At 45.1% G+C, this 27260-nt stretch overlaps 1 protein-coding gene across 1 annotated transcript in view; it reads left to right on the forward strand.

The window, feature by feature from the left end:
* SLC13A3 (solute carrier family 13 member 3) overlaps nucleotides 1-27260 on the forward strand; it is an 85176-nt gene that overhangs the window by 34209 nt on the left and 23707 nt on the right. The window contains 7 exon segments of the mRNA XM_049869198.1: nucleotides 1657-1820; nucleotides 13139-13205; nucleotides 15342-15527; nucleotides 20436-20561; nucleotides 22344-22439; nucleotides 23356-23460; nucleotides 27127-27224. Of these exon segments, the coding sequence (XP_049725155.1) occupies nucleotides 1657-1820; nucleotides 13139-13205; nucleotides 15342-15527; nucleotides 20436-20561; nucleotides 22344-22439; nucleotides 23356-23460; nucleotides 27127-27224 (842 nt within the window).

Here is a 27260-nt window from a genome sequence, read left to right on the forward strand (position 1 = left end):
AGATGTCTACAACTACTATGATGTGATACGAGAATATCTATGATTTTTAATGGTAATGAAGTCTCTTGCAGACACTAATACTACTGAACTTTGTTGCCTATGTTTATCACTGAGAAATACTAAATTCCAGTTAGGTGTTGGTAAAATAGAGATGTAATTTTTTCCCCATTCCTGTCATGAATTCTATCCATGGACCCCTGGTCCAGAGTCTCTGTTATAAAGGGCATTAAGCTGGGGAGTGACATGAACAGATGTGCATTTTTAAAAGACTCCTCTTGGCCTGCCATGTGGAGAAGAGATGAGGGCGTGAAATGCTGGATGTGGCTGTGCTAATTGGGAGGCTGGACTGGGTGTCCAAACAAGTCATGGTGGGAGCCTGGACTAGGGTAGTGGCAGTGGAGGTGGCCAGAATGGATAAATTTGATGAAATCAATAGATTGGATGAGGGGTGGGATGTGGTGAGGGAGAAGTTGTTTCTGGACATCTCCTAGGGTTATAGCATCAACTCTGTGCCAAGCACTCTACTAGGCTCGGTAGAGGTGGTTCCTTGGGAGGCACACTCAGTCCCGTGAGGGAGACTCCTTCCAGAGGACTGATTCCAGTGCAAAGCAGAGTTTGATATCCAAGGGGCACAACACTGTGGGGGTCCACCTGAGAGATAGGGGAAGACTTCTTCAGGGAGGACATAACATTTGAGCTGGACCTAGAAGAATGGGTGGGGCTGTTTCAAACACATTATACAGTTACAACAATTAAAACAGTATGGAACTAGTACAGAAACAGATTTTTAAAAGAGTAAATCATCTAAAAGAACTGCCCCATAGGGCTTCCAAGGCTGTAATTTTTATGAAAGCAGACTGCCACATCTTTCTCTCGTGGAGCAGCTGGTGGGTTCAAACCGCTAACTTTTTGGTTAGCAGCCGAGCTCTTAACCACTGCACCAGCAGGGATCCTGAAGAAATCCAAATCAGTGGGGAAAGAAAGAGTGTGTATATATGCAGTGGGCATTGGGAAAATTAGTTTATTCTTCGGGAAAAAAAAAATCTATTTAGATCTCACTTCATACAATAGATCTAAATAAATGCCAGGTGGAGGAAAGAGTTCAATGTAAAGAAGAAATTGCAAAACTTAGATTCTTGTTGGAGGGAACAGATGAAGCAAGGAGACAGGAGAGTGCAGGACATGCTTGGGGCTAGTGAGAAGCTCAGCACTGTCTGCAGGGGTGCCTGGGTGGCAGTGGAAGGCAGAGATGGGAAAGGAAACTGGGAAGGCTATTTGGGGCAAGATGGTGAAGAGTCTTGGTACCAAGTTAAGGTAGCTTTATTCTGAAATGGGATCCATTAAGGATTGGGGGGCAAAAGAGGGGAAATGTCAGGCTTGGGGTGTCGTTGGAACTGTATTACCTTGGGTGCCTGTGGTCAGCTCATTCAAAAACACTGAGCCATGGTTCCCTTGCCTTTAAAATAAGCCTGGTAAGTGGATTTGGCCCCAGCTCTGCCATTGACTTCCCCTCTCTGGGCCTCAAAACAAAGATTATAAAACAGCAAAACATTATTTTGAAAAAAAAAATTATAAAACAAGTGGGCTGGATTCCTTAGGGAGGACAAAACGGATCCTGAGGTTCTGGATCTATCTCTAACTCGCTGTGCTGCCCAGGCTCATCCTAGGGATGATGGTGACCACATCCTTCCTGTCCATGTGGTTGAGCAACACCGCCTCTACCGCCATGATGCTGCCCATCGCCAATGCCATCCTCAAGAGTCTTTTTGGCCAGAAGGAGGCTCAGAAAGACCTCAACAGGGAGAGTGAAGAGAACGCAGGTGAGTCTGTGTAAAGGGACAGGGCCAACTCCACCAATGTGGAGGAGTGAGAGTGGAGATGTCCGGAGGCTACCAGGGAAGGGGAAGAAATGCACATGGACTGAGCACTACTACTATGTGCCAGGTGTTTTTATTTTTGGTGAAAATATACACATCAAAACATGCTTCCATTCAACAATTTCTACGCATATTTTGGGTCACTGTCTTAGTTACCTAGTGCTACTGTAACAGAAATACCACAAGTGGATGACTTTACAAAAAGAAATTTATTCTCTCACTGTCTAGTAGGCTGGAAGTCTAAATTCAGGGTGCCAGCTCCAGGGAAAGGCTTTCTGTCTGTATTAGCTCTGGGGGAAGGTCCTTGTCATCAATCTTCTCTGATAGAGGAGCTTCTCAGCCCAGGGATCCTGGGTCCAAAGAACACGCTATTCTCCTGACTGTTGTTTCTTGGTGGTATGAGGTCCCTGTGTCTCTCTGCTTGCTTCCCTCTTTTATATCTCTAAAGAGATTGGCTTAAGACACAACCTAATCTTGTAGATTGAGTCATGCCTCATTAACCTAACTGCCTCTAATCCTGCCTCATTAACATCATAGAGGTAGGATCCACAACACGTAGGAAAATCACATCAGATGACAAAATGGCAGATAATCACATAAAACTGGGAATCATGGCCTAGCCAAGTTGACACATATTTTTGGGGGGGACACAATCAATCCATGACAGTGACGTTGGTTACATTCTTCACATTGTGGTCAATATTCTCCTTATTTTTCTCTAGCTGTTTCACCCCCATTAATTTAGACTCACTGCCCCCTAAACTTCTCATCTATGCTTTAGACCTATTGTCCCTTTGGTCTCATCTAGATAATTTTTTTTTAAAGCCCAATACATAAAGATGACATTCTTTACTATTTTTCATTTGTTTGCTTGTTTAAAGATGACTTCAGGTGATAGTTTCATATTAAGGTTTGAAGAGTATCCTAGGGCAATAGCCTTGGAGGTTCCTCCAGCCCTAATGAGTGCAGTAAGTCTGGATTCTTTAGGAATCTGAAGTTCTGTTCTATGTTTCTTTCCTTTTTATCAGGATCCATCTATTGTGTTCCCAAGCAAAACGTTCCATCATGGTACCTGGGACCATCCAGTTCTTCTAGCCGCATATTAGTGGGAGCAGTGATTCATGGAGTCTGTTAGCCAGGTGTTTTAATAATAATAACTGAGAATCAGATAAGTCAAACATACATAATATCTTGCTTTTTTAAATTCATATTTATTGAGCACTTACTATGTACTAAGAGAGGAGTTAAGCACTTTAAATGTTATCTCCCTCAACTCTCAAAATAGCTCTGTGAAGTAGGTACTATAATTAAACTTCGTTTTAAAGCATTGAAGAGATGCTCAAAATCGCTAACACCCAGAGAAATGCAAATTGAGACAGCAATGATATTTATATCAATAAACAAAAAAACAAAACAAACCCAGTGCTGCCAAGTCTATTCCGACTCATAGCGACCCTATAGAACAGAGTAGAAATGCCTCATAGGGCTTCCAAGGAGCGCCTGGCGGATTCGAACTGCCAACTCTTTGGTTAGCAGCCATAGCATTTAACCACTATAAGACTGGCAAAAGTAAAAAAGCCAGATAATACCCCCTTTTGGTGGAAAAGGGGCCATGGGTCCTCATGTAGACTGCTAGAAGGAGTCTGGGCTGTGTCAGCCTTCATATAAAGAAGTATTTAATCGAATTAAATGTGCATACAGTCTGTAGCCCAGCAGTTTTGCTCCTGGACTCAAATCCCAAAAGCAGTCTGACTCAGGTTTATAAGGGGATGCCTGTGACGATGTTCGGTGCACATTGTCTGTGGTGGAATAAAGAGGTAGATAAAATGTGATCAGTACCCCCCATTGAGTGCGCTACTGCTGTTAGGAGGAAAGGATTAGAGGGACATATAGTTATATAGACTGATCTTGTAAAACATAGTTGTGATTGGAAGAAAAAAAAACAGAATGAGATAGAGAACACACACCATTGTGTAAATTAAAAAAAAATACACACAAATGACAAAACATTGTGCAAAAACACAAAGGGATGGAAAGCTACACATTAAGCATGTCAGAATGGTTGCTCTGGGAAAGACGGGTGTGGGAAATAGGGAGAAACAAGACTCCAATAATAAATCAGTAAAACAAAAGAGGGGCCTTTGTGCTACTAAAACCAAAACTAAAAATAAAAACCAAACCCATTGCTGCCAAGTCTATTCGGACTTATAGCGACCTGAGTCGAACAGAGCAGAACTGCCCCATAGAGTTTCCAAGGAGCGCCTGGTAGATTTGAACTGCCGACCCTTTGATTAGCAGTCATAGCACTTAACCACTACGCCACCAGGATTTTGGATCTGTTAAAAACTCAAATGCTGATCCACGTACCAGGTGAGTTCATTTCACTGACTGCCAGTGGTATGAGTATTTCTCCATCGTGCACTCACTGGCCCTGGTTGTTTTTTTTCCGCAGCCGCCCTGAAAGCTAGAAATGATTGTAAGCACTGTACAGACGCAGTTCAGAGAGGTGAAGGCGCATGTCCAGTAGCAGAGCCAGGAGCTATGCAGGGGCAAGGTCTTCCACGTGGAAGAGGAGAGGTGGTCTGTAGCAGGGGCTGGGAAACTTTTCGTGACCAGATAGTGAATATTTCAGGCTTTGTGGGCCAGGTGGTCTCTTTCACAAGGACCGTATTCTGCTCTGGTGGCGCAGTGGTTAAGCGCTCGGCTGCTAACCCAAAGTTCGGCAGTTGAAACCCACCCAGCGCCTCCACGGGAGAAAGATTTGGCAGTCTGCATCCATAAAGATTACAGCCTAGGAAACCCTATAGAGCATTCCACTCTGTCCTATAGGATGTCTATGAGTTGGAATTGACTCAACATAACAGGCTTGGTACTCTGCTCTTGCAGAGGGAAAGCAGCCCTAGACAACACATAAATGAGTAGGCGTGGCTATGTTCCAATAAAACTTTATTGTGAGCACGGAAATGAATATTTCATTTAATTTTTGTATCAAAACCCTTTGCTGTAGAGTCAATTCCAACTACAGCGACCCTATAGGACAGGGTAGAACTGCTCCATAGGGTTTCTAAGGCTATAATCTTTATGCGAGCAGACTACCACATCTTTCTCCTGTGGAGCAGCTGATCGGTTTGAACCACTGACTTTTCGGTTAGCAGCCAAGCACTTAGCCACTGCACCTCCAGGGCTCCTTAATATTCATATCACAAAATAGTATTCTTCCATTGAACTTTTTCAACTATTTAAAAGTGTAAAAAACATTCTTAGCTGGCAGGCGGTACAAAAGCAAGTTGGGGGTGGGGGCTGGATTGGACCTTCAGGCTGTAGTTTGCAAAACCCTGCTCTAAGCTCAGCCTCACTGGTTTTCAAACTGTTTCCCCAGCATAGGGTTCCAAGAAAATGCCTCACAGTCATCCCAGGGTGACATGGCAGCAAGCAGCTGGCTGGGACTCTACCCCACCCCTCCATTTCAACCCCAAGGGCTCCATTTTTATACACCTGACTTCTGAGTAATAATAATGGAAAATGCTAATTGAACACTTATTTCATGCAAAGACTCTTCTAAGAGCCTGCCCTCTGAATGTGTGGAGCTAGCACCGGCCTCATTTAGAGGAATGGAAACTGAAGAAGAAAAAGAAAAAAGAGCGTAGAGTAGCCCCAAGGTCATACAGTTTCAAAACAGGGCCTCTAGGAATTTTCTTTTTTTTGGTGGCAAAATATTCATAACAAAACGTTTGCCAGTCCAACACTTTTTACATGTATAATTCAGCGACATTGATTACGTACATCACGCTCTGGGGTTTTGAAATCCAGGCTGGCTGACTTCAGAGTCTAGTCTCTTAACCTACCTTATTCTGCCTCCCACACAAGATTTTTTCCAAACAGTAGCCTAGTAGCTAAAAAAAAAAAAAAAGTTTTCAAAAATGAAAAGCACTGAGGACCAGAAAGGGGGAGGGTCGTTCTTGCCTGAGGTCACGCACTGTCAGTTGGGATGCCAAATCCTGTCTTTCCCTCCAAGGCTGCAGGGAGTCAGGGGGGCCCCTGGGGGACGGGGCAGGCACCTACTTTTGCAGGCGGTGGGATCAGAGAGCAGGAATTGGTTAATGATCAGCCCCTCAGACCTAAGACAAGGCTAATTCCAGGCAAAGAGAGGTGTTCCCTTTCAGCCAGCTTGTGTGCTCCGTTCAGGTAATTGGAGGTGAGAGCGGGGTGTTAGTGGGACCAGGCCAGGGGCAAGGAGGCTCCCGGGGGCTTTAAGTCCCTGAGGGACACCTATAGCAGCAGCAACAACAATGAGAATACTAGCTGTCATTTTCTGGGACCCAACATATGCCAGGCACTGTGCTAAGTCTTTCATATGCATTAGTTTACTTAATCCTCATGATCCCCAGTTTACAGATGGGGAGGCTGAGGTTCAGAAAGGCAAAATGATTTGCCAAAAGTAATATGGTATATTAGTTGCTGAGCTTGGCCTGTATCCAGCCTCAGTGCTAAGAAGCACTATGCCATGGTGCCTGGTATGGAGAGGGGTAGACTGGGGCAGGGTGGAAGCCTCTGGACAGCTCCCAGGTGTCCTCAGCCTCAGAGGGTGGCCCTGCTCCCTCTCTCTAGTTCCTTTACCCAGTTCTGCTCCTTCCACTGCCTGAGGGACCTGGAGGTCACCTGCATGGTGGCTTCTCCAGACCTTTTACTTCCCTGGTTCCATTGGATCCTCCACTACAGCCCTGCAGGAGAGGTGCTATTATCATCCCCATTTTACAGAGGAGGAAACTGAGGCTCAAAGCAGTGAAGTAACTAGGCCAATGTCCCTCAATCAGTAAGTGGCCCAGCTGTCTTTTAAATCTAAACTCTCAGACTCTTTCCCTTCCTTTCCTCTGCCCAGAGAAGGCTTGCTCACCATGCATATCTTCCCTTTAGGAATGCCCAAGAGGCCATCATTAAAATGCAGTCTTTTAGGTTGAGTTAAGCATTGCCCTCCTCCTTCCCTCTTCATTTATGATGCTAATCCACCTTCTGAGATTCTTTTCCCATCTGTAAAATGAGGATAAAACCTCACATTTCATGTATATTATTGTGAAGTGTACATGAGAAATGAGCTCCTGGAACATAGTAGGTGGTTAATATGTGGCGTGTGGATAAGAGCTAGTGTTATAAGATTTAAGAAGCAGGGGGACAGGCAATGAGACCCTACACCCCGATATAGGCTTCAATTTCCTAGCTCTTCTAGTTGGGGGGATTTGTTTACTTATTATCCGTCGCCTCACACAAAACCCAAGCTCCAGTAGGGGTTATGTCTGTCTTTTTCACTTTGGTGACACTCTTCACTGGTGTAATCTTGTCCATCTGGGTCACTGGCACATAGAAGTGTTCAATAAATGTGTGCAATTAATGAATAAATGAATGAGTGGGCCAGTTTCTTACCTAGGCCTCAGTTTCCTCCTCCATAAAATAGGCATAGTAAGCTTTACCTTCTAGATTTTTATAAGTGTTAAATGAACTAGATGTAAACCGGCCTGGTTTGGGGGCTTGTGGTTTTCTCTGGGGCCTGCTGTGTGCTACACTGCAAGGACATTTCAGTCATAGGGGCAGTCTAAATAGAGTTAGGGAGCCCTGGTGGCGCAGTGGTTAAGAGCTCGGTTGCTAACCAAAAGGTCAGCAGTTCAAATCCACCAGCCACTTCTTGGACACCCTATGGGGCAGTTCTACTCTATCCTATAGGGCAGGTATTAGTCAGAATCAATTCGACGGCAACGGGTTTGGTTTGGGTTTAGATACCGTTAAGGAGCCCCCAGTGGTTAAGCATTCAGCTGCTAACTGAAAGGTTGGCAGTTCGAACCCACCGGCAGCTCCTTGGGAGAAAGACCTGGTGACCTGCTCCTGAAAGATTATAGCTAAGGCAACCCTATGGGGCAGTTCTACTCTGTCACAGAGTAGAATCGGCTAGATGGTGCCCAGCAACAACAGAGTTGTCAGTTTCCAGTTAGCCCTGTGGGTGCAGGTGGGTGCTGTACCTACCAGGTACCTCTGGGGATGGGGCAGGATTTAAGAGGTGGGGAATCCATAGTCCTGGGTACAAGCCTGACTTTCCCACTAACCCATTGGGTCATCCTGAACCTAGTTCTAACCCTCCTTTCTGGGTCTCCGTTTCCCCAGGTGTCACAAGGTTTCAAAACAGGGGCCCTGGGCACAATGGTTAAGGCACTGGTGGTTTGAACCCACTAGTGACTTCATGGGAGAAAAGGCCTGGCGATCTGCTCCTGTAAAGATTTCAGCCTAGAAAACCTTATGAGGCACTTCTACCCTGTCCTAAAGGGTTGCTATGAGTCGGAATTGACTCGATGGCATGAAACAACAACAGCTCTCCAGGGCTATTCCAAGCCTGCTGTAAATTTGCAAATGTGAAAGCTCTCAGTCTCTCTGCCTGATTCGAACTCAGGAATTGTTATGACTTGAATAAGCTCTTACGTAGCCCTGAGATCCTCACCAGCCAGTGATTTCTGGTCTCAGAGAAGTCAGAGCCTTTGGAGACTTTGCCCCGCTGGCCTGTATCCATGTGGTCTCTTGGGTCACTGTGGCCATAGGAGGCATGATGTGGACCTTGGGCAAATGGTTAAAAGCACTCAGCATCTTGGTTTTCCTGTTTTTTCCACTTTGTCTTCATTAGCTTTCTCATCATTATCATCCTTAGAAAAATAATGCTTGGTATAAAATATATACACTTTACTAATTTGCGTAAAGCCTGTGGGTGGTGCAAATGGGATAACATGCTTGACTACTAACTGAAAGGTTAGGGGTTTGAGTCCACCCAGAGGCACCTTGGAAGAAAGGACTGGCAAGCTGCTGCTGAAAAGTCAGCCATTGAAAACCCCATGGAGCACAGTTCTACTCTGACACACGTGGGGTCACCACGAGTTGGCAACTGGATTTTTAATCTGCATAAAGAAAAAAGGAAACTCCTCCCTCCCTCCCTAATCCCATACGTGAAGGGAAATTGCCATTTATAGTTCTCTGTGTTAATGCCTTCTGCGGGTCTCTTTATAGCATGCCAAGTATATACGGGGTTCTCAGGCTCAGAGGCTGGCAGTGTCCAGGCTCCATGAGTGAGTGAGAGGGGTGGGTGGGGACTGTGGCAAACTGGTGAGCACAGGCCCCCTCTGCAGGCATGGGCTGCCTCAGTTTCCTCATCTGTAACCTCAGACCCTGGCTGCATGTAAGAAATCACCTGCGGAGCTTTTCAAAAATACTGAGGCCCAGGCACCACTCCAGGGCCACTAAACTAGGATTTCTGGAGGTGGAGCTGGGCACCCCTGGCATCCTAACATGCAGCCAGGGCCGAGGTTGGCATGGGCTGTGCCTGAGGTGCTGCTGAGATCTGTGGATGCCTGGGGCTGTGTTACAGCCAGTCCCCCCTCCCCACAATGGGAAGGGTGCAGAGTGATGGGTGGGGCTGGGGTGTCACTGGGTCAGAGCTCTTCCTGTCTGGGCATCCCCTGGGGAGCGACTTTGTCCCCTTCCCCACCCATGTGCTGTTAACAGCCCTTCATTTCCTGCTTCAGTACCCTGGGCTCCAGTCTCATGCGTTGCCTGTGGACATGTGTCCCTAGCACGAGAGCCCTGAGGTTCTCCTCACCATGGCCCAGGGCCAGCTGACCTGACCCTTAGCCCTTAGACCCCTGCTGGCGATCAGCAGGGCCCGCCTCAGGCACAGTACAAATGACGCATTCGTGGAACCCTGTTCCCTCAGAGTACAGTAGGGAAAAGGCAGCCCAAAGTGGGGTCTTCCCCAAGACCACTAGCTGAGGCACAAAGAGCTGAGACTAGGATCCAGACCCTTCTTCCTAGTCCTAGTCCGGTGGCTGAGTTGTGGCCGTGGACTTGATTCTGACTCATAGGCCCCTATATGACAGAGTAGAACTGCCCTGTGGGCAGCCTGGTTTCCATGTGAAGGAAAATCCCATGTCAACAAATGATGTTTTTCCCTACTGGAGTTCCCTTCAGAGTATCACTACCCAGGATGTCAATTCCAACTCATAGTGACCCTGTAGGACAGGGTAGAACTGCCCCCTAGGGCTTCCAAGGAGCGCCTGGTGGATTCGAACTGCCGACCTTTTGGTTAGCTGCTGAACTCTTAACCACTGTACCACCAGGCCTCCAGAGTATCACTACCCTCCAGCAAAGGCTCCTAGGAACACACCTGTAGTTAAGTGAAGACAGTTGGGTTTATTACTAGTTGTGGCAAGGGAGAACCCATATCACAGGGAACCAAGGGGTGTTACATATGAGGGTGTTAGAAAGAACCTATTATAGACTGTGCCTGGGTGACTTAGGGAGCCCTGGTGGCACAGTGGCTAAAAGATTGGCTGTTAACCAAAAGGTTGGCAGTTTGAATCCACCAGCTGCTCCTCGGAAGCCCTAGGGGGCAGTTCTACTCTGTCCTATAGGGTTGCTATGAGCTGGAACTGACTCAACAGTAACGGGTTTTTTCGGTCTGGGTGATTTGGGGAAGGTCTGTGGAAGCGGTGGTTTGCTCTAGATGGGGTGTTGTCTGAAGGCAGAGGCAGTTCTGGGATTGGGAGAAGAAGTGGCAGTCACTCAGCTAGCAAGATGGGGGAGGCTTGGGATTCCCTGGGTAGCACAGTGACCTTGCTTTTGGCTGTGCTTAGACAAGATTATGAGTAGTCTTGCTTTGTCGTGTTTCATCATGGTCTCGGGGTGATTTTGTCTGAGGGTGGTATTCTGTAAGGTTGCTTAAATCCAACCCATATCCGTTGCTGCTGAGTCGATTCTGACTCATAGCGACCCTATAGGACAGAGAAGAACTGCCCCATAGAGTTTCCAAGGAGCACCTGGTGGATTCGAACTGCCGACCTCTTGGTTGGCAGCCGTAATACTTAACCACTACGCCACCAGGGTTTCCAACAGGAGAACAAAAATGGCCCAGCTATGGTGTCAGTCAGATTCTGAAGTCAGGGGCTGCTTCCCCTCCCCACTCCCCTCAAGAATAACCCACTTTTATTAAACCCCTGCTGGTATTCCCTGTTAAATGCTTTAAATCAAACTGTGGACCGTGAGCCAAATCACCTGGTGTTTGTGTCTGTGTCCCACGAACTAAGAATGGTTTTTATATTTTTAAATGGTTGAAAAAAGATGAGAAGAAGTCTATTTCACAACCTGCGACAATTATATGAAATAGAATTTCAGCATCCATAAAGTTGTACTGAACACAGCCGCGCCTGCTGCTCTCCACGTTGCCTGAGGCTGCTTCGGAGCTAGAGAGCAGAGCTGAGTAGATGCAACGGAGACTGTATGGCCTGCAAAGCTGAAAATATTTACTGTCTGGCACTTTACAGAACAAGTTTGTTGATCCCTGTTTTAAGTGGATTAATTCCTGAGTCCGCCTTAACCACCCTGGGAGAATTGTTATTTGCCTCTTAGAAATTAACGAATTGAGGTACAGAGAGATTAAAGAAGTTACCTAAACCAAAGTTTCTCAGCCTCAGCACTGTTGGGCTTTTGTACCAGATGATTTTTTGTTGGTGGGGAGGGGTGCTGTCCTGCACATTATAGGCTATTTGGCAGCACCCCTGGCTTCTACCCACTGGATGCCAGTAGTACCTCCTCCCCAGCTGGGACAACTAAAAATGTCTCCAGACATTGCCCAATGCCTCCTGGATGCAGAATCAGGGTGGGCTGGGAACCACTGATCTAAGGTCACATAGTAAGTGATGGAGCTATGATTGTAGCCCAGAACCCACGTGCTTAACTACCAGCCACATGTCCAGCCTTCAGGGGAGGGTTGCCATGCCTTCGGTGGTGATTCCACCTGCAGGAACTTTTCATTCCTTCCCTTGTTCTTGTCTCCAAAGCACTGTTGGACCTGCCTGGGGAGAATGTCAAGCGAAGGGGTAATTTTTAAACACAAGTCAAATCCTGTCCTATCCCTCCTCAGACACCCCGCTAGCTCCCATCTGACTCAGGAGGAACCAAAGTCCTCTCTGCTCACTGTTTTCTCGCACACTGCCCTTCTCTAGATTTCTCGAATGTGCTGAGCTTCTCCTTACCTCAGAGCCTTTGCACGTGCTGTTGCTGCTGCCTGGAACCGTCTTCCTGTGGCTACTCATGTAACTGGCTGCTTTTTGTTCTGAGGTCTTGGATCAGATGCCATTGGCTCATAGTGTCTTTACTGACGACCTGGTCACATGTAGCTCTCCCTGTTTTCCCTCCCCACTCTGCCAGTCACTCCCTATCATATTGCCCAGTTTTATTCCCCCGTAACATTCTTCGGTAACCCTGGTGACATAGTGGTTAAGCGCTATGGCTGCTAACCAAAAGGTTGGCAGTTTGAATCCACCAGGCGCTCCTTGGAAACTCTATGGGGCAGTTCTACTCTGTCCTATAGGGTCTCTATGAGTCGGAATCGACTTGACGGCCATGGGTTTTTATTTTTATAACTTTCTTCACTACCTGAACTTTCGTTTATTGTCTGTCTCTCCTTCTAGAATATAATCTCCTTGGGAACAGGGACCTCGTTCTTTATTGTTCACTGTGTACTCGGAGCTCATATCCGATAACACATTGTAGGTTCTCAATAAATACTTTTTGAATGACTGACTGAATGAACGATAGGCAATTGGTGTCACCATGCACATTGCTTTTCATGACCACTCATATAGTCCTTTACAAGCATCTCTCTGGCATCCCTTGGTAAAACTAGGCTTGAGTTGTAGGTTGTAAACCAGCCTTGCAGCTCACTTCTTGCCCACAGGCCTGGGGCCATCTCCGTGTATGAATGGGCCAGGAGGATAAGATTTTTTTTTTTTTTTGATTCAATGGCAAGGAGGGAGCCTGAAGAAGCTTCCCCCTGCCCCCCGACCCCCACAAATAATATTGTATTGTGTTTTTGGTAAAGGTTTATGCAGCAACTTAGGTTCCCATTCAACAACTTATACACAAGTTGTTCAGTGACATTGGTTACATTTTTCACAATGGGTGAGCACCCTCATTGCTTATTCCGTTTCCATTGATCTAGTTTCCCTGTCCCCTATGTTCGCATCTTTCTTTTAAAGTAATTGTTGACCATTTGGTCTCATATAGGTGATTTTTTAAGGAGTGCAGTACTTTCCGGTGAGATTCATTATCTTGTGAGCCAATCTGTTACTTAGCTACAAGGTGTGAAGAAGTTTTTTGATTGACCAGACAAGAACGGGAACACTCTCATCCCATTTGCTACGTCACACTAAAGACTGCATGCTCTTTCCTCCTAGCCACTGCGCAGAGCAACGGCCTCCCCACCATGCCCACGGAGATGCAATTTTTGGCCAGCACAGAAGAGTAAGTCCTTGATGACATTCATAGAGGAGCCAGTGCTTGATCCAAGAGATAGTGACCAAGAATTCAATGGCTGCAAGCAACGCCCCTCCCATCCCCCAGTTTTTCTCCAAATGACCCAATGCTCAAGGTCTACCATGCCTAGTCCTCTGCAGCTTCCTTAAAAAACATGAAGATGTGGAATGGGCTTATTAAGTCCCTAAAGGCCTGGTGGGGTGGAGAATCTCAGATGCTTTTCCCTTGAAGGAAGGGACCCAAGAAAGCAGAAAAGAACAAACTACATGGCCAAAGAGTCAAGGAGGAGAGGGCTGCAGATAGGGTCCAGTGCTCTAAAGATAAAAAACATTCCCATGAGACAACCATAATTCCTTATATCTGCACGACTTGGATGGAGTCCCTGGGTGGTGCAGTTAATGTGCTTGACTGCTAAACAAAAGGTTGGGGGTTTGAGTTCACCCATAGATGCCTCAGGAGAAAGGCCTGGCAATCTACATTCCAAAAAATCAGCCACTGAAAACCCTATGGAGCACAGTTCTACTCTGACACACATGGTGGCCGTCATGAGTTAGAACCAACTCGATGGCAACTTTTATTTTTCATATGACTTGGAACACCTCTTCACATTGATGTCACATGTCCTTTGCATTATTGCAGAGTTGTTAAGACCATGGGTTTGGAGTCATGCAGACCTGACTTTGCATCCTGGACAAGTCACTTAATCTCACTGAGCTTCATTAGTCTTCATCTCTCTACTGGGCATCATATTGGCACCCACCTTACAGGGTTGTTTTGAGACTTAATGAGATAATGTCGATAAAGCAGGTTGCCCGGGTCATACAAGTGGAGATGGCAACACTTGTCATTAATGGCACTGCCATCTCAATTTAACACTGACGAAATAGCAGAAAGTAATGTGAATTGCCCATGGCAGTGATGGGCATCGTTCAGGTCTGTTTCATTCATTCAAAAAATACTTATCCTGAGCTTACAACCAGCCAGGCACTGGTCTATGTGTGGGGGTACAGCGCTGAGCAGACAAGAATCCCGACCCTGGTGGAGCTTCCATTCCAGTGACAAGAAACAAGTAAATGTGTAAAATTCATAGTATATCAGACAGTTGGCAGGTTCCATGGAGGAGAATGAAGCAGGAAAGAGGGATAGGGAGCCAGGCTGTTGGGCAGGTAAAGGTAGTTTTAAAATAAAAATACTTGACGGCAGCTAACAACAACAACGAACAAAAAGAAAAATATATTTTCCTTTTTCACTCCCAGAGACAGCCGTTAAGACAGTTAAGTGGATACATTCTGACTGTCTTGCCCTCTCTCCATATACAAAAATGCATTTTTTAAATTAAAAATCGGTAAGGCTTTACTCGACAGCACTGGGTTTGGGTCTAATGTTATATACGCTGTTTTGTAGACCATTTTTTCACTTACTGGAGTGTAGTGGACATCTTTTCACCTCAATAAATATATGTTAACATCTTATCTTCATTCCATAATAAACACTTCTTAATTTCATTCATTTTTGGGATTCTTTAACTTTACAGAGAAAACACCCCAGAAAATGCAAATAAGAAAAAAAAAAAGCTACAATTCCACCCCCCAAAAGGGTGCCAGAACAGTTTTGTGCATACCATCTAGACTTTTCCTAAGTCACATATTCCCAAAATATGTGGATCATTTTTAAATAAAAAACTAAGTAGTAGTATCACCTGCTTTTCCCTTTATTTTATGTAGTAGACACCTATTATCTTAATAAACACCCATCTAATTTACATCATCATTTTTACACTGGCGTTCCCTGCTGAAAAAGGGCCACCTTAACTTAGCCAATCCCTTTTGGATGGATATTTGGGTTTTTGCTTCCATTTTAAATTGTATTTAATGGCATGGTGAACTCCCTGGCGCCATACCTAAAACACCTGTCTAAGTATTTCTTTAGGATAAATTCTTAGAGTAGAATAGATGAGCTGAAGGGGCTGTGTGTTTTTAAAGGTTTTAAATGCCTGGCCAAACTGTCTTCTAAGAAGGCCAGTTAGTCTGTTCCTCCAGCCCCCAGCAGTGTGTGACCTGTCTCCCCAGGAGGCCAGAAATTCCGAGTATGTTCTGAATGGCTGCTGTTTGGGTTTGTTTAAAGCAAAGACTGCCCTGATGAAGTGGAGGCTGCCCTGGATCTGCAGGCTGACCCCAAGGAGGAGGAGGAATATCGCAGGAACGTCTGGAAGGGCTTCCTCATCTCCATCCCCTACTCAGCCAGCATCGGGGGCACCGCCACGCTCACGGGCACTCCCCCCAACCTCATCCTGCTGGGCCAGCTCAACAGGTAAAAGCAAGTGCCCCCACCCAGCACTGGGGATTCTGCTCTTTCTCCTCCTCTTCTCTTGCACTCAACATTCTGGAATGTGTATTGAGTGCCTTCTATTTGCCAGGCTCTGGGGCACAGCAATGTGCAAAGCCCAGCAAAGCCTCTGCCCTTGGGGAGCTTCCGTTCTAGTGGGGACACAGGCAATAAACAAAAAAGCAAACAAATATATACTGTGTCAGGTGTAGTAAATTATGAACTAAAGCAGGAGAAGGGGGAAGAAGTGACAGGTGTGTGGTGCTATTTTGTATAGGTTGGTCAGGGATGTCTTCTCATGTGAGACAGTGTTTGAGCAAATACCTAGAAATGAGGGGGTGAGTCATGTGAATACAGGCAGGAAAACATTCCAGACAGAGGGAATAATCAGTACAAAGGCCAGGAGGTGGGAACCACCCTGGGAGGTTCAGGGACCGCAAGAAGACCAGGCTGGCTGAGCCCAGAGGGTAGAGGGGAGGGTGGAAGGAGATAAGGTCACAGGAGATCGCCAGGACTCCAGCTTTTTCTGCAAGTGAGATGGTAGTCATTGGAGATTTGAGAACAGAAGAAGGACACGGTGTGACCTACACTTTCAAAATGAACCTCCAACTGGCGGTGGTGATCTATGGCTGTAAGGTCCTGTGGGAAGCTATGACCATGAGCACCGCCCAGGGATGGAATGGGCTCTGCCAGTAGGTAAACTCTCCCCATCACTGAGAGCCTCAGGCAGTGACTGGCAGGGAGTGGGAGTAAGAGGAGAAGATTCCCAGACTGCATGGCTTGTCAATGCCTCTTGAGTGCTAAGACTTGAAATATGCCAGCATTTCAAGATTCTAAGATTTTAAGATTTTCCCAGCATTCCAAGGCTGTGTTTCTGAGATTCCTTTGTAGTGGAGATGTATCATATGTTCATTTATTTACATGAATGCAAATGGAGCATTTGGCTCACCGACTGTCAAATAAAAACCAAATTCAGACGGTTATAAGGGTGGGGAGGAAGGGAGAGGGGAATTCACTAACTAGATAGTAGATAAGAATCATCTTACGTGAACAAAAGGACAGCACACAATACAGGGGAAGTCAGCACAACTGGACTAAACCAAAAGCTAAGAAGTTTCCTGAATACAATAAAACACTTTGATGGACAGAGTATCTGGGGCTGGAGTCTGGGGACCATGGTTTCAGGGGACATCTAGGTCAACTGGCATAACAAAGTTTATGAAGAAAACGTTCTGCGTCCCACTTTGGTGAGTGGCGTCTGGGGTCATAAAAGCTTGCAGGTGGCCATCCAAGATGCATCAATTGGTCCCAACCTACTTGGAGCAAAGGAGAATGAAGAACACCAAAGACACAAGGAAAATATCAGCCCAAGAGACATGAGAGCCACATAAACCAGAGACTCCATCAGCCTGAGACCAGAAGAACTAGATGGTGCCCGGCTACTGTCAATGACCACCCTGACCGGGAACACAACAGAGTTCCTGATGGAGCGAGAGAAACGTGTGGAGCAGAACGCAAATTCACGTAAAAGACGAGACTTAATGGTTTGACTAAGACTGGGGGAACCCCCAAAGCCATGGCCCCCCCGGACGCTCTGTTAACCCAGAACTAAAACCATTCCCAAAGCCCACTCTTCAGACAAAGACGAACTAGACGGGAATAAAAAACATAAAATAATACTCCTGAAGAGTGTGCTTCTTAGCTCAAGCAGATACATGAGACCAAATAGTGGTTCCCGTCCAGAGGCAGGATAAGAAGGCAGGAAGGGACAGGAACTGGTTGAATGGACACAGACACCTGGGGTGAAAAGGGGGAGTGTACTGTCACATTATAGGGGTTGCAACTAATGTCACTTAACAACATATGTATAAATTTTTGTATGAGAAATTAACTTGAGCTATAAACTTTCACCTAAAGCACAATATAAGAAAAAGATGAGGGAAAAAAAAAATCCAGACTTTGGCAGGGAGAAGCTTTTTTCAGAAAGAAAAGGGGAACCTGACTCCTATAATAGTGGGGGAGGGAGACGACAATAGGAAGAACCCAGCACGTAAACTCTGTAATTGTGTCAAAAAAGTAGGGAAAAAGTGCATTTATGCAGACTGTGAGAAAACAGGCCTAGAAAAAACCCAGGTGTGGGGAAGGGAGGTAGGGCGAGCGGGTGACATCATTGGATAGCAAATTAGAGTGCTTTAAGCTGAAGGCCCTCAAAGAAGGGTAACGTGTTTGCTCAGGATGACGGTGGGCAAAATTCAAGGACGAAGAAGACGAGAAACTTAACAAGTTTGATCAGCGAGCAGTTTGTTTCTGATTGATCAATGGGGACAAGAAATTCGGTTACTTATTTGTGAATCAACAAATGGGAATTTGGACAGTCTGTGTTTGGCTTTGCCCTGGGTAAACGAGGGGACATCTGAGAGCCTTATCTAAGTTGTATCGAAAGGGTGTTATTTGTGGTAAGCTGTTTTCCGTTGGTTACGGCACTTCGAATCCACCAGGCACTCCTTGGAAACTCTGTGGGGCAGTTCTACTCTGTCCTATAAGGTTGCTATGAGTCAGAATTGACTAGATGGCACTGGGTTTGGGTTTTTTTGGTTGGTTTTCCTGAACACAAAGGGTAGGAGGATTACTGTAACCATCGCTATTTTCTGTTATCATAGGGTTCAGGCAAAATTCAACATTATGACAACAAAAAGTATTTGATATTCAACATGGCCCCAAATGTTGGTCAACTCCTTAACCTGATGCTCAACTAAAGAATCAAAAACCTATTAGGACAATGGAGGGAAAACTGGCTGTGTTGGGCTGCTGGGGGAAAGCTAGGAGCTTGATAAGAGGGCTTATTGGAGGACATCCCAGGGGCTGGCCAGGAAGGCATGGACTCTGGGGGCCTGGGTGGAAACCATGGGCAGGTCCTGAGTTAGGGATGGGTGAATGGGGATGGGGTGAATGAATGGGGGTAGGGGCTGCTGTCAAAGGGTTTTCAGGCTGCCTGGCACCCTGATGTGAGCAAGACTTTGTTCCAACCTGAAAAGGAACTAAGGAGAAAATGCTGGAGCTGGAAATAGAAATATCGAACATAGACTTTTGAGTAAATTAAATGCAAATTACATGCAAATCACATGCAACATTTAATGACTTAAACTTGGACTCTCTGGTCTGGAAAGAGAGGATTTAAAAGGGAACATCAAGTAATATAGAGTTTTGGCCCTCCAGCTGAGCAGCCTGCGGAGACAGGGAAATGGCTAGCTTTTGTTCCCAAAATGCACTTTATTACTTTATTCAGGTTATAAATGATATAGGCACATTATAGAACACTCCAAAAATATAGAGGAAAATTTTGAAATACTTTCAATCTCACTCTTATTATTTTAGCATATTTTCTTCTAGTCTTTTCTATGTACATATATTAAATATATGTATATAGTCAACATTATCGTCATCATACCATTTACACATTTCATCATTAAGTTTTTTAGAAAACATAATTGTTAATGGCTATAAATGATCCCATTTTGGGTGTCATGGTTTAATAATGGGTATTTTGATTGTTTTCATTTCTTCTTATTATTATTTTGCTATTGTGAAAAATGTGACTGGCACTTGCTAATATTTTTTTTTAATTTTTTATTTTTTGTCTTATTACAAAAGGCATACTTATTCATGGTAGAAAATGTAGAAAATACACAAAAGAAAGAAAAATCTCCCAGAGTCCCACTAGATAGAGTTTAACCATGAATATTTTTGTTTGTTCATTTGTTTATTTTGCAACACTTGTCAGTATTTTGGCTTGTTTACTGTGTGATGCCTGTGAGCAGGTTTGTGTCCCTATGTGTTTGATGAAAGAATACCTAACATATTGTTTTGTAACCTGATTTTCTGCCTTCTCAATCCAGCACATACATCCTTGATCCCATTTCTACTTTTTTAAATTTTTTGTTTTTTGAGATATTTTTAGTAGTAAACTATCTGGGTAAAAGGGCATACATAGGTTTAAGGCTCTTAGTGCATTTTGCCAAATTCCCCTCCAGAAAAAGATTGTTCCCTCGGACCAGCATTGGGGGTTCGCCTGTGCGCGTGCCTGTTTTTGCACACCTTCACCGACACTGAATGTTATTGCCCTCAACCGTTTCAGGCTTGACAATGTCTAAAACAAAGCTGAGGTTGGACTCTTTGGCAGAGAAAGAACCCATAGACGTTAACATTGTTTGGGCAGGACGTGCATGGCCAGTGAGGGCTTAAAAGAGTAGGGCAGAGGTCGCAGTCCCCAGAGGTTTGTCTTTAAAGAACACTTTAATGAATTGCCAACAATTAAACATCACGTGATTTCAAGTAAAAACCCAGAGCTGAGCTCATTGGGCCTGCACTTCCGCAGCACGACAGTAGGGGGAGCTGAGTGGCTCCAGCCCTTTTGAACAGAGTGTGTGCTCCTCAATACACTAGTGTCCAACCTGGCCTGTTTCACTCACTTGGGTCACCTGTCTGGCCCCCAAAAACCACTGAGTTTTTGACCACTGGGGTAGTGCATCTACAGCTCCACTAGATCAGAAATTCAGCATCCCCTCTCCAAAGAAGAGAAAAAGGTGTCTTAAGTGAGGCCTGGTGGCACAGTGGTTAAGAACTCGGCTGCTAACCAAAAGGCCAGAAGTCTGAATCTACCTGCTGCTCCTTGGAAACCCTATGGGGCCTTTCTACTCTGTCCTGGAGGGTCGCCATGAGTCAGAATCAACGCCACGGCAACGTTGTTGGTTTTTTGTTTTTTTTCCTATTAGAAGGGATGGAAGACTGTCCCCGTGACTCCCAGGCTACCCCGTCATTCCTCTCTTGACCCATCACTGCAAGTACTCCCCACCCCCTCTCGCAGATGGGTTCTCATCCACCCCTGTTCTCCAGTTTCTTCCCACAGTGTGACTTGGTGAATTTCGGCTCCTGGTTCATTTTCGCCTTTCCGCTCATGGTGGTGTTCCTGTTGCTGGGCTGGCTCTGGATCTGCTTCCTCTACGGGGGAATAACCCTGAGGTATCACTGATTTTTCTCTTGGGAGGTAGTGTGGGGAAGGAGGAAAAAAAGGAGCTTTGGAGCCAGACTGAACTGTCATTTAGAGGAGAGGTCTGCTTAAGCCTGTGTCTAAAAAGTTATCATTAGAGTTATATTCTCATGGGGCCATTAGAGCAGTCCCAACCTCCCAGGGGTACCAGGAGGGTAGGTAGTGTATGTGACCCAGGCCTTGGGTTAATGTTGTTGTTGTTGCTAGTTGCAGTGAAGTGGACTCCACACGTGGCTGCCTTACATATAACAATACAAAAGGTTGCCCAGTCATGTGCCATCTTCATGATCGTTGGCATGTTTGAGTCTATCATTGTGGCTATTGTAGTAATCCAATTCACTGAGAGTTTCCCTCATTCACTGATGCTTTGCTTTACCAGACATGATTCCTGCCATCATTAATAATTATTAAATAGCATTGTTCTTTAAGGTAAACACTCATGACCAGAAGAGAGACGGAGTGCAGTGCTTTATTCAAAAATACAATAGGCAGTACATACACTTGGTTCAGAAATCAAGACAATACAACAAAGTACGTGTGAGTCTTGTTCCCAGCTGTGCCCACATGTATCCCTTCACCCAACACATCACCTAAACAAGTATCCATTGGTATTGGGTTCTTGGGTATCCTTCCAGAGTTTTTTTCTTAAATAAAAAAAAGCCAATACAGATATATTTTTTTGGTACAGCTGTCATTTTATATACTTGTAAGCTTTTTTGTGTGTGTGTGTGAAACAGATTTCCAGAAATGAGATTTCTGGGTCAGTGCATCAACACATTTTTAAGTAGATATTGTCAAACTGTTCTCCATCAGAATTGTACTAGTTCTCTGTGTAGTTAACGACTTAGGAGAATGCTTGTTTCCGGGCAGGAAAGTAGGGTTTTTGCCCATCTGAAAAGAGAAAAATCATTTGCATTTATGTTGTTAAGTGTGATTTCGAGCAACTTTTCATGTTTGGGGGCCACTGGTATTTTCTTTCCTGTGAATTGTTGGACTGTGTGTTCACATTCTTCATACATTTCCAACTGGGTGATGGGTCTTGATCTTACTGATTTCCAGTGTTCTTTATATATTAGAAAGATAAGTCCTTACCCTGCAATATGAGCTGCAAATTTTTTCCCTCCTGGTTTGTTTTCTGACTTTGAAAATGGTGTTTTTTTCAATGTAGAGTAAAAACAATTTTTAGGTGAATTTATCAATCTTTTCTCACATGGCTTCTGAATTTTCAATTCTTGTTAGAAAGGTCTTCCCATTATAGGATTATAAAAGAATAATCCCATTTTTTTTCTAGTACTTTTGTTTTTTACATGTAAGTCTTCAATCTATTTGGTATAGTATACAGCACGAGGTTTGGATCCAACTTCCTTTTGTTCCAGACGGCCACCCATCTGTCCCAACTTAATAGTCCACTTACCAAATAGCCCAACTTTTCCGTACCAGCTTTATCATAGACTAAGTGCCCCTATCTGTTTGGGTCTATTTCTGGACAGTCTACTTTGTCCCATTGATTTCTCTGTTTATTCAGGTGCCCGTTTGACCTACTAACTGACTTTAAGCCCGGGAGCCATATGATCAGATTTGCATTTTAAAAGCATTACCCAGACTTTTGTGCGTAGTTGCACTGAAGGTAGTGGAGGTGTTCAGGCCGTCTCAGTGTCCAAGGGGACAGTGACAATGTGGCTCGGCCAGGTGATGGGGGAAAGGGAAGTCAGGCCTGCAGTGGCCACTCCTAACCTCCCCACTCTCTGTTCCAGGGGCTGGAGGAAGAAGAAATCTGAGCTCAGGGCTAGCGCCGAAGACAGGGCTCGAGCTGTGATTCGGGAAGAATTCCAGAACCTGGGGCCTATCAGGTGCGTGGGGTCCTTGGGGAAAGCTACCTCCTGACCTGGTCCCTGGGCCTGTGGGAGCTGAGAACCTGGGAGCCTGGAGCTTGAGGGTTAGGAGGTGACCTTCACAGTGTCTTAACCTGGGGCTGGACTAGATACCCTGTGACCTTCAGGGTGGGGTATCTGAGGACAGTAGAGTCGCTCAGGTTACACTTGGGGTGGGGACCTGCCAGCCTCCCATCTAATGCACTGTCTCCCTTCTGGTGTATAGGACACCCTGACACTGTCTCGGGTGACTTCAGCCTTGTTTAATGCATGCTTTCCAGGTGGTGAAAATCACAAGAGCAGATGGCCTGCATTCAAGGGTTGGCTCTGCCATTAATTTCCTGTGTGACCTTGGGCAAGGCTCTGCTCCCTAATCTGTGAAGTGGGCATACTGGGTAGATACGCCATAATATTTGGAGAGTCTCTCTCTCGGTGTCTGCCTCTTGCAGTGTGTCTGTCTCTACCCCGCTGTGTGTGTGTTTGTCTGTCTCCCTCCATCTGTATGACCGCTCTTCTCTTTGCCTGCCTGCCTTTCTGTCTCTGTCTGGGGGCTCTTGCCATTTCTCTCTTCTTCTCTGTCTCTCTCTGTTTCGTTTTCTCTCTTGTCTCCCCTTAGGGCTTTGGGACATTCCTGGTGGGAATGATATAGTTTGGGGAAGGGGGTGCTTGATGCTCCAGAAGGAACCTGGGGGAGTGTGGAAGCTCAGGGACAAGATCCACTGACACTGTCCCCCACCCCCACCCCACCCTGACACACCGGGGATGTCCTGGGAGGGAGAGAATTATTTTCTCAGCTTTCTCAGAGTTGGGGCCTGGGCCCAGTTAGGCCCAGGCAGGTGGGCACCAGGCGGCGTCAGTCCAAAGCCTACGGTCACCATCCATGTATCTGCCACAGGTTTGCAGAACAAGCTGTTTTCGTCCTTTTCTGCATGTTCGCCATCCTCCTCTTCTCCCGGGACCCCAAGTTCATCCCTGGCTGGGCCAGCTTCTTCACTCCTGGGTGAGGTTCTGGGGCCCCACAGAATGGAGTCCCGCAGGGAGGGGGCCAAGAGAAGTGGCTTTGACTATTGTAGCCATTCTTGTATTTTTCCAAAATGTAGCTACCATTGTTATTTTTTCAGATGAAAAAGGGATGTTGTAAACATTTTAATAATACAGAGAAAGTGAAAATCACCTAGAACCTCAGACTCCAGTTCCCACATACATCTCTTCTGACTTAAGAAACTGCCTGTCTGGAACTGTTCTGCATCCTGATCCCATTCGTGGCCACAGGAGTGTACACATTTGTCAGAATGCATTGACCTGCTGCCTTCAGATGTGCGCACCTCGCTGCGTGTAAATTATACCCCAATAAAACTGTCTCTAAAAACTCATGCAGACTAGCTAAAAACAAACCTACCAAAACACAAGATTTTTTTAACAAAAATGTGATCACATCATATGTCTTATTTATGACATGTTTTTTCTTTTACTTTTTAATTACAAAAATTATGCATGTTCTATATCTAAAATTCAAACAATACTGAATTATAAAAATAAAAGCTAGTTGCTGTTCAAGTGAGGAACCTGTGAAACATTTCATAACATGGAGGAATCTGGAAGGCATTATGCTGAGTGAAATTAGTCAGTTGCAAAAGGACAAATATTGTATAAGACCACTATTATAAGAACTCGACAAATAGTTTAAACAGAGAAGAAAATATTCTTTGATGGCTACGAGATGGGGGAGGGAGGGAGGGAGGGAGGGGGCATTCACTAATTAGATAGTAGACAAGAACTATTTTAGGTGAAGGGAAAGACAACACACAATACAGGAGAGGTCAGTACAACCGGACTAAACCAAAAGCAGAGAAGTTTCCTGAATAAACTGAATGCTTCAAAGGCCAGCATAGCAGGGGTGGGGATTTGGGGACCATGGTTTCAGGGGACATCTAAGTCAATTGGCATAATAAAATCTATTAAGAAAACATTCTGCATCCCACTTTGGAGAGTGGTGTCTGGGGTCTTAAATGCTAGCAAGCGGCCATCTAAGATGCATCAATTGGCCTCAACCCACCTGGAGCAAAGGAGAATGAAAAGCACCAAAGACACAAGGTAATTATGAGCCCAAGAGACAGAAAAGGCCATATAAACCAGAGACTACATCAGCCTGAGATCAGAAGAACTAGATGGTGCCCGGCTACAACCGATGACTGCTCTGATAGGGAACACAACAGAGAACCCCTGAGGGAGCAGGAGAGCAGTGGGATGCAGAGCCCAGATTCTCATAAAAAGACCAGACTGAATGGTCTGAGTGAGACTAGAAGGTCTCTGGTGGTCATGGCCCCCAGACCTTCTGTTAGTTAGCCCAAGACAGGAACCATTCCCAAAGCCAACTCTTCAGATAGGAACTGGACTGGACAATGGGATAGAAAAAGATGCTGGTGAAGAATGAGCTTCTTAGATGAAGTAGACACTTGAGACTATGTTGGCATCTCCTATCTGGAGGGGAGATAAGAGGGCAGAGGGAGTCAGAAGCTGGAAGAACGGATATGAAAAGAGAGAGAGGAGGGAAGGAGTGTGCTGTCTCATTGGGGGAGAGCAATTAGGAGTATATAGCAAGGTGTATATAAATTTTTGTATGAGAGACTGAAATTTGTAAACTTTACTTAAAGCACAATAAAAAAAAAAAAAAAGTTAGTTGCTGTTCACCTGCCTTCTATCCCACTCCCAGAGATGATCGCTATTGACATTTTGGTATGTAGCTTTCGTAACTATCGATCTATCCATCTATCTGTCAGTCTGTCTATCTGTCCATACACACACACAACAGCAAATACACACACATACTCACACTCATATATTCGTACATACATACTATGTATATGTGTATATATATATATGTAAAATTTGGAAAATATAATAATATGATCATAGACGGCTTGCTATTTGCCAACTCCTCCACTCTCTTTAAACACTGCATAGTATTGTGTAGAATGGAAGCATCTTAATTTATGTAACCAATTCATTTTTGGATTGTGTCTAGTACTGCAAATAAAAGCTTGCCTTTTTTTTTTTCTTTTTTCCATTTACAAGGTATCTTGGTTGTATTTCTATGTCAGTGTATAAAGATTGACATTATCTTTTATCTCTTTTAGGAAAACAGATGCTGAGTATTTCATTATATGGCTAGGACACATTTAAGCATGTCCCTATTTAAAATTTCTGTTTTTTTTTTTTTCTCATATAAATAATGAACATCCCTACACAAAATCTGTGATAAAGAGTCTGATTATTTCCTGAAGGTAAATTCCTAGAAGTAGAATAACTGGATCAAGAGATATTCACATTTAAAATTTCAAAACATGTTGCCAACTGCCTGCCAGAGGGTCAAACCATTTTATTCTCCCATGTCTTAGTCATCTAGTGCTGCTATAACAGAAATACCACAAGTAGATGGCTTTAACAAAGAGAAATTTGCTGTCTCACAGTCTAGGAGGCTAGAAGTCTGAACTCAGGTACCAGCTCCAGGGGAAGGTTTCCTGTCTCTGTCTGTTCTGGTGGAAGGTCCTTGTCATCAATCTTCCCCTGGTCTAGGAGCTTCTCAGTGCAGGGACCCTGGGTCCAAAGGACATGCTCACCTCCTATTCTTCATTCTTGGTGGCAGGAGGTCCCTCTCCTCTCTGTTTGATTCTCTCTTTTATTTCTCAAAAGAGATTGAATCAAGATACAACCTAATCCTGTAGATTGAGTCCTGCCTTCTTAACATCATAGAGGTTAGGATTTATAACACATAGGATAGTCACATCAGATCTTGAGATGGTGGACAACCACACAATACTGGAATCATGGCCTAGCCAAGTTGACACACATTTTGGGGGGACATAATACAATCCATAACACCCCACTACCAGTATATTTGTCCCAACACTCTCACTGGGCATTATCACCCTTTTCAAGTTTTGTCTGTTAGCACATGAATAATATTCCGTTAGTGTTTCAATTTCTCTCTCTCTCACTATAGTGATAATGACCATCTTTTCAAACTTCTTGGCTATCTGAATATTCTTCCTCCCAAATGTTCGGGTTGAAGAGCTTTTGTTAGCAATTGGCTCTGCGGTTCATTGAAGCGAGAAAATTCTGGGTTCAAGGCTCGTGTCCTCCGTGGACCATCGTCTGGCCTTGAGCAAGTTGCGGCTGCTCTTGAGCTTCAGATTTCTCTTCTGAAATGGAAGCTGCCTGCCTCGGACAGTTGTTTTTGAGGCTTCTGTGAGCCTAATGTCTACGAAGGACACGTCGTAGATGCTTGGAAGGTGGCAGTTAGGTTGTGAGGGGCGATGAGGTTGAGTCAGTCTGGGCTCTACGAATGGGGATGGGCAGGAGGAATTCATGCAGGAACTGCACAAGTACAGATAAGGCTCTCACAAGAGTCTAGGTTGGGGCGATTTGTGGGGGTTCCGTGAACTCCAATATTCTATGGGTCTCAGAGTCTTCCTTCTTTGATCAAGTCCTTGCATTGGGAGGGTAAGCATTTGCTTGGCTTTAGCAGCATCAAACCATGTCCCAAGAAGCTGTCCAATAAAAGAGTTTTGCATCCATGGACAGCTGCACTCATGCAGAGTTCCGTGCAGGACCGGATCCAAGGATGCCCTTCACAGTCATGTGCTTTGGGGCCTTGTCATTGTAGGTTTCTTTCCGATGCTGTCACTGGCGTGACCATTGTCACCATCTTGTTCTTCTTCCCATCCCAAAGGCCATCTCTCAAGTGGTGGTTTGACTTCAAAGGTAAGGGGGTCCAGGCTGGGGTCTTGGTGGGCTTGG

The sequence above is a fragment of the Elephas maximus genome, chromosome 25 (assembly GCF_024166365.1).
Source record: "Elephas maximus indicus isolate mEleMax1 chromosome 25, mEleMax1 primary haplotype, whole genome shotgun sequence".
Classification (NCBI taxonomy): Eukaryota; Metazoa; Chordata; class Mammalia; order Proboscidea; family Elephantidae; genus Elephas; species Elephas maximus.